A 7,500-nucleotide genomic window follows, 5' to 3' on the forward strand; every position below is an offset into this window, starting at 1 on the left:
GTCCTGGACCTGGCTCTTGTAGACCAGGCTGGTCTCGAACTCACAGAGATCTGCCTGCCTCTGCCTCCCAAGTGCTGGAATTAAAGGCGTGCGCCACCACCGCCTGGCAAGAAAAATCTAGTTTGATCAAGGAGGACCAACTGAGAAATCTCCGGTAGGAACAGATGGCCCAGATGTCTGAGCTCTACATCCAGAACAGATTCAAGATGCTGCCTGAGATGATCAAGACTCACAGGATACTTCAGTCAGGACTTGATTATAACTCTAAATTTTCTTTAGGTCCCCATAAGATTATCAGCGCCCCCAACCAGCAGGAAGTAGCCTGGAAAACTACGCCCACATTCCCAGCACCCACATGGCAGCTAGAAACTTTAACTCCAGTTTTAGGGTATCTGCCAGCCACTTCCAGTCACCTCAGGTGCTGCACACACTCAGTGATGGACATGCTTAGGCATACATGCTGGCAACACACCCACACACATAAAATTAAGAAACTGAAAACAGACAGTGAAATTCAAACCCAGAACTTGAACTTTACAAGGCACTTTACAGTTTGTAGAGCATTTACATAACTTCATAGTGTCACCTCAGGAAATAGAGATGACTCACAAACCCAGAAAATTGTTGAGATTACCTCATCCTGATTATTGACCCCCCCCAGAGATGTCCATCCTAAGCCCCAGCATCTGTGACCTTACATGACAAAGGGAGAGATGTCCATCTTAAGCCCCAGCATGTGAGCATGTGACTTTACATGACAATGAGATTTTCAGATGGTCTAAGTTCCAAGATGGGGGGCTGACCCTGTATACCTGGGAAGGCCAGCATGATCGTAGGGGCCACATGAGTAGCAGGAGGGCCAGAGAAAGTGATGCAATGACAGAAGCAGAAAGGCAGAATAACCATTCTCACAATGGGTTTGTGAGATGGGGTGGAAGAGAGAACAATGCCACAGTCTGAATCCATTCCTGAATGCAAGTAGCTTCTAGGAGCTGCAAAAGCCAAATTTTCCTGGAGAGCCTACCACGGGAGCCTGTCCTGCAGGCTCCTGACTCTGACCCAGCGACACTGACCTTGGGCTTCTGACCTTCAGACTGATGACGCTGTGAATCCCTGGTCATTTGTTTCTACAGCAATAGGAACACACACAATCGCAACCCTGCTGCAGCCTCCTAGCCTGTCCCGGCTTCACTATCACTGAAGCAGACACTGTGACATTTTTAAAAGATTTTATCTTAAACCTCAATCTCTCCTTTTATTAAAAACTAAAACAGGGCTACCTCACCTGATCCTGCTTCTCTGACAAGTACAGACCGAGGAGTGCTTGTTTGGTTGAAGTTTCTCATGGGGCGCTGACCAGGGATGGGGTGGAGTGGGGGGGCTGCAGCCTAGTCATTACCCCGTTTGTCCAGTGAACAGAGTAAGAGTCGGAGAGTAGAGACCTAGAGCCACACAGACAATGACGGAGGAACTTGCAGGCAGAAACTGCTTTTTCGTTTCCTGACTTCTCAGACCCAAATAATCACACAGAAACTATATTAATTACAACACTATTCGCCCAATAGCTTAGGTGTCTTTCTAGCTAGCGCTTATATCTTAAATTACCATGAGGCTCGTGATTTGTTACCTCTTGTTTCTTGGGCAGCTACATGACATCTCCCTGACTCCACCTTCTTTCTATTTCTCTGTTTGGATTTTCTGCCTGACTTTGCTCTGCTAAGCCATTGGCCAAAATGACTTTATTCATTAACTAATAGTAATAAAACATATTCACAGCATACAGAGGGGAATATTCCCACATCATTTCCCCTTTTCTGTCTAAATAAAAAGGAAAGTTAACTTTAACATAGTAAAATAATATATAAACAAAACAGTTATCAAGCAAGAATTATAATTACAATATTTAGTGTATTTACATTTGGCAAATTAAGGAAAATGCTCTATTATCTATCCTATCTTTGTAAATCTAAAGTTTTATATCTAATTTATCTTTTATCATAACTAAGAAAAACTATAACTATCCATCTTCAACTCTTCAAAGACCCCAGAAGAACATAATGTTACTTAAGTAAAGAGGAAGTACATTGTAAGAACTTCCAAAACCCTAGAATTAACAGAGACATCTCGCTGCCTGGACAGTCAGGAACTCAGAATCCTCCTGCCTCAGCATCCTGATTACAAGTGTAAGCCACCATGCCCAGCCCTATCATCTACTCTGAAGCATTTGCTAGGCTTATTGTATTCCCAGTGCTAAACTGGGCATGGCTGGGAACCTACTTCAGCTCTTGAGAGGCCTGCAGCCTAAAGGACAGAAACACAGACTCACGGTCCCCAACAGCCAGATAAAGGCTAAGACAAAGAGCAGGAAGCTTAAAGGGCTATGGGAACTCAAAGGAGACGATGTTGCTGGAGCCTAGAACCAGGGAAGGCATCTAAGAGGGGGTGACAATTGCACAAGAGACGTGAGGACTCAGCACAGAAGTTTGGCCCTAGAGTTTCCCATGGAAGGGAAGGTTCCCTAGAGACAGGATGCTGTAGCTTCCTGAGGGCAGGGAAAAAGCTGGGTCCTCCCAGGCCTCTCCACCCCTCTAGGCCTGTGCTCCTATAAGTGAAATGGGAAATGCAATATCTGCTGGGCCCGGGGAGGGAAAAGTTGGTAAGGAAGGGCAAGGTGGGAGAGCAAGGGAGGTGAGGTCCTGGCTCACGCCCTCCCCGCTTACGTAATTGTGGTGTGATACAGGTCATCTCAGAGCCTTGGTGACCCCACCTGAGGAACAGAGCATGAGCCAAAACTGTCTCCAAAGACCCTCCCCAGCCAGGACAGGGAAATGACATGACACGAAATTACAAAAGGGTCTTTATTTAGAAAAAGCCAAAGGGGCCCTGGGAGCAACGGGACAGGAGGCAGGCAGCTTCTCAGGGGTCAGGGGCATTTGGACAGATGCGCTTGAGTGGGGGGGCGCCCTCCGAGTCCTCTGTGTCACCCTGGGCTGCCTCAGGGACAGGTGGCACTGGCTCAAAGACAGGGTAAGCTTCGGGGGCCTGAAGAGGAAGGGCGGACAGGTGTGAGCTCCACTCTAACCCAGAAGTACAGCCTCCTAGCCTCTGCCTTTTCCACTCTATTCCCCTGGTGACCCAGAGTCTGGCCCAGGACCAAGTGACCAAAAATGATGGCAACGCTATTTGGGGGAAAGAATTTGATTTTTTCTGGGAATGGAATCAGGTAGTCCTTGTAGGGAAAAGCAAACCTGACAGCTCAGGACGTGTGTCTGTGTGATGTGGGGGCCCAGGCTCTCCGTGCACACCCTGAGCCTAGATTTTTGGTTTTTAATCTGTGGAGGAACACCAAGTTCATCGCAGGCTTCCAGAGCTCTTAAATCAGCCATGATTCAGCCCTCAGGATGGTGTCTCTAAAACACTCCTCTTTTTACCCAAGAATTCAACCTCAGCTAAGACTTTCAGTGGGTTCTAGGTCCATATCTCCCTCCTGGACCCTAGAATGCAGACTCCCTGTGCCCCCAGAACCCGATTCCCCACCAGGTCAAAGTCCAGTCTCTGGCCTCGCTCACCTCAGCTTCCAGCAATTCTGGAACAGGCTCCTCCTTGGTCAGCTTCGGGGGGTCATCAGTACCGCCTGCGGGTGTGTCCCCTGGGTCTGGAATGCCAAATGAACAGACACCTCCTGAGCAGCGGCTCTGCGCCAGGATAACAGACCAGACCGGGGGCAGAAGAAACGGGCAGGTACCAATCACACAACACAACACTGTAGGAGCCAGAGGAGGGCACCAAGACGCCAAGAGCGGGGAGATTCAGGTTGGGAGTGAGCCAGGAGACAAGCAGAGAGAGGGAACAGAATTTAGGCAGAGGGAAATACATGCTTGGTGATCACAGATTCTATGTTGTACTAAATCCACATCCTGACCTTAGGCAAGCTATTTCTCTGAACCTCAATGGAATCATCTGCAGAATGGGAACAGTGACAGTAATACAAGAGACTGCAGTGAGGGTCAAAGGAAGCCTTTAGCACATAGTATGTGTGCTAGCTAGAATCTTCATTCATGCATTCACTCATTCACCCACTCATTGTGGGAATAGAAATGGGGCTCGGGGCCTCAGCCATGGCAGACAAGCTCTCTGCCACGGAGCTGTATTCTCTACCCTATCATCTTACATGAACAGAGTTTCTGGAACAATCTACACACGGTCCTGAGACTCAACCATGTCATGGTATTCGTGGCGGGGGAACAGTTCCTGTGGCCACAGTTTGTTAAGGCCCCAGAGTCCAACTAAAGAACCAGAGGCCCGGCGGAGCCACTGAAGGATCTGAAGCAGGAAAAGAATCTCTCGGAATCTGTGCTTTAGGAAAAGCCATCCGCAGCTGCGTGGCGGCCACTAGGGACAGGGACGGAGACCAGAGCAGGCACAAGTGAGCAATGAGAAGACAGGACCAGAGACGCAGAAATCAGCCACACCTGGGAAGTAGTACTGACCAGACAGGGGGCCGACTATATGAAGACAGAGAAGCTAAAGAGGGCTCAGGCCCAGGGTGTTGGCTCAGTGGCTCTGTAAGTCTGGATGATGGGCTCCTCGTGCATAAAGCGGAATCATAATAGGATCATCACTCCCAGAAAGTAACAGTGGAGATTAAATGAGAAACCGAAAAGCAAGCGTTGACGTGCTCAGAACACCTAGCAGGGAAGGGGCTTTGTTAGCCGGTACTCTACTGCTACTAATCGCTCTGTCAGAGTTATTTATACTCCGAACAAGTATTTACTGAACATCTATTATGTATCCATTGGTGTTCTGATGTCACAGGAATGGACAACATCAGTATGGCTGGCGCGAGATGATAACAGGAAAGACAATAAGCAAGCAAAGAAATAAATCTGCGCTGCCAGGCGATGGTAGTGCACGCCTTTAATCCCAGCACTCGGGAGGCAGAGGCAGGTGGATCTCTGTGAGTTCGAGACCAGCCTGGTCTACAAAGCTAGTTCCAGGACAGGCTCCAAAGCCACAGAGAAACCCTGTCTCGAAAAACCAAAAAAAAAAAAAAAAAAAAAAAAAAAAAAAGAAAGAAATCTGCGTACAAATTGCAGATGGTGGTACGCTACCCACAAAGACAGACTCAGCCAGAGGACAGGACAGCAGCTGAATGTAATTTCTGCCAGGGACAGGAGAGGTTCCACCCATCCTCAGGGGGAGCAGGACCAGGGAGAGAGGACATTGACATAGGTACAAGGACAATATGGTGGGTTCAACTTTGGAGAAGGGAGGGCTCCTAAGAACCACCTGGTCCTACCTCTCTCTTGGCCCAGCTGTGGGGGCTGAGTATCCTCTGCAATCGCTTCTGGGGGTCCAGTGGGTGACCCAGGGCGGCTGGGCTGGGGAGTCCCCCCAGGGCTGGGCTCTGTGCCTTTCTGCAGTGAACCTTCTGAATGGAAACTCTGGTTGCTGTTCTCATCTGCGGAAGCAAAAGCCAAGTTGGTTGGCCAGAGGGCCTCCCAGTAGCTTCCTTCCCTCCTCATTCCAGAATCTGCACATACCGTTGAGATCCAGCAGGATGAGGGGACCACCCGCCCTGGGACTGGTGCCCCTGCCGCGTCTCTCCCGGCCACGGGATCGCTCTGCCCCGCCTCCTGCCCGCCGCCGCTCCTGAGGGTTAGAGGGGTAAGGTCAGAGCCAGCTGTCTGGTGAGCACTTACAAATCCCCTCAATACAAATAAAGAAACCTAGCCTTAGAGAAGCAAGAGGCGCTGTCTCAGGTTATGTAGGCTGAGTTAGGTCTTGAACTTGGAGAGGGTGGGGGCGTGTGTGTGTGTGTGTGTGTGTGTGTGTGCATGCGCGCGCTAATAATCGTTACCATCTGCCTGAGCTCCACACTGGAGTCTCCAAGCCAACTGAAGGTGGAGGCCAAGGTGGGGATGGAAATTGTCTGAGGTTGCACAGACGCAAGGCTTGTTGGGGGTTGGGCTTGCTCACCTCCTCCTGGGGATCCACCACAGGCACCCACTTGAAGATTCGAAGGGAAGTGTCACCCACAGTCACCCAGCGCTTCTCCCTGTGGGAGGGCAGGAGACTGGGTTAGGGAGAACACCATAGAGCAGGGGGTCAGGGAGATGTGCTAGGGTAAGGGAAGCTTCGCTAACGTCACAGAAGCAGAAAGTGCCCTGTAAAGACCAGGGCATAGACGGATATAACTTGGAGCTGCGGTTTTGCAGACACCTGGGGCACTCAGCAGGGCGCCACCAAGGCCTGGCAAGGGACTCTGGCAATGAAGACCCGGGGCCGAGCTTGCAAGAGTGTCAAAGCTTCAGGGGGCGGGGCATAGATGAGGGCTCCCGCTCTGGGAAAGCACCACTCCGGACCACGCTTTGTAGACCTCTGGGAATTGCCGGGGAGGGGGGGGGGGCAGGCGATTCTGAGCACAGCTGGTGGGCGGGGGCAGCTGGCCAGGAAAGGGCGGACGCGTTTGGAGGAGGTGGCTCGGCTGTGTCCCTGGCCCAGGGGCAGCGCTCACCATCTCCGGACCTTCTCGATGGTCGCCATCACCTTCTTGATGTCATCTTTGGCCCGGCTCCGGGTCTCGGCCCGCACGGTCCGGCCGGCCATGCTGGCGGGGCTGGGGCCGGGACTGAGCCCGTGGTGGGACGGCCTGCGGTCCGGCGATCTCAGGCTGCGCGCCAGGCCCCGGCGCCGCTCTTTCGGCCTGCCGGCCCTCCGGGAGTTGGCCGCGCCCTCCCTCGCTCCCCAACGCCTCCGCGCGTCCCTGCCTGGCTTCCTGCGACCGCGCCCCGCCCCGGCCCGGGCCCGCCCCTCGGGGCGCACGGACGCACAGCGCCCTCTGCCAGCCGCGGAGAGGGAGAGCCGGGGGACAGCTGTGCGGCTGGACGCGCGCGGCCCGAGCGAGGCGGTGCGTTCCGGCCACGTGGGCACAGGGGTGCGCGAGAGGGACTGTCCTGGTGTGCGTCCGCGGCGGGTGGGCGTCCCTGAAATGCTGTGTGCGCGCGCGTCTGCCCTCTCCAGGCTGCTGGATTCTACGCTGCCCAACTTCACTTGTTCATCCATTCATTCAAGTCTCATGGACAGTGCCAAGTGCGTGCCAGACTTTCGAGTGGGGAGCGGGCCTCCTCAGCCAGAATGGCGGAAGTGAAAAAGACAGACCGTGTAGATGAGGTAGCAGAGCAACTTGGCATTCCTTGAATCAGGGAACATACTTGGTAGAGATACTTTGGGAAACTGGCAGTTTTTCAGTAAAGCTAAACTTATGCCAACCCGGTCTCCCAGCAATTCCAGTCCCAAGCTGTCAACGCCCAACCGAAGAAAAATGTGTGCTGTCTAGTTTTTTTGTCTGTTCAACACAAACTAGGGTCATTTGGGATGAGGGAACCTTGATTGAGAAAATGCCTACTTTATGCTGCCCTGGAGGTAAGTTTGTGGGGCATATTCTTGATTAATAATTGATGTGGGAGAACCCAGACCACTGTGGGCAGTGGCCACCCC

The 7,500-nt window shown here is 52.1% G+C and overlaps 1 protein-coding gene across 6 annotated transcripts in view; it reads right to left on the reverse strand.

The window, feature by feature from the left end:
* Bcl7c (BCL tumor suppressor 7C) overlaps positions 1-7,500 on the reverse strand; it is a 36,618-nt gene that overhangs the window by 29,087 nt on the left and 31 nt on the right. For 5 of the 6 annotated variants that reach the window (XR_003377260.1, XR_003377261.1, XM_026781074.1 and 2 more), the window contains exons 1-5: positions 6,518-7,500; positions 5,980-6,058; positions 5,544-5,652; positions 5,300-5,461; positions 3,570-3,655 (exon numbers count right to left, since the gene is read on the reverse strand). The exon at positions 6,518-7,500 is cut by the window's right edge. Coding sequence is in view for 4 of the 6 variants with exons in the window: in XM_026781074.1 (XP_026636875.1) it covers positions 3,570-3,655; positions 5,300-5,461; positions 5,544-5,652; positions 5,980-6,058; positions 6,518-7,065 (984 nt within the window). In the remaining 2 variants the exon portion in view is untranslated. Of the gene's footprint in view, positions 1-2,839; positions 3,043-3,569; positions 3,656-5,299; positions 5,462-5,543; positions 5,653-5,979; positions 6,059-6,517 lie in introns of those variants that run through there. The other variant, XM_005351303.2, reaches the window with a different exon arrangement.

Source organism: Microtus ochrogaster, chromosome 8 (assembly GCF_000317375.1).
Source record: "Microtus ochrogaster isolate Prairie Vole_2 chromosome 8, MicOch1.0, whole genome shotgun sequence".
Lineage (NCBI taxonomy): Eukaryota > Metazoa > Chordata > Mammalia > Rodentia > Cricetidae > Microtus > Microtus ochrogaster.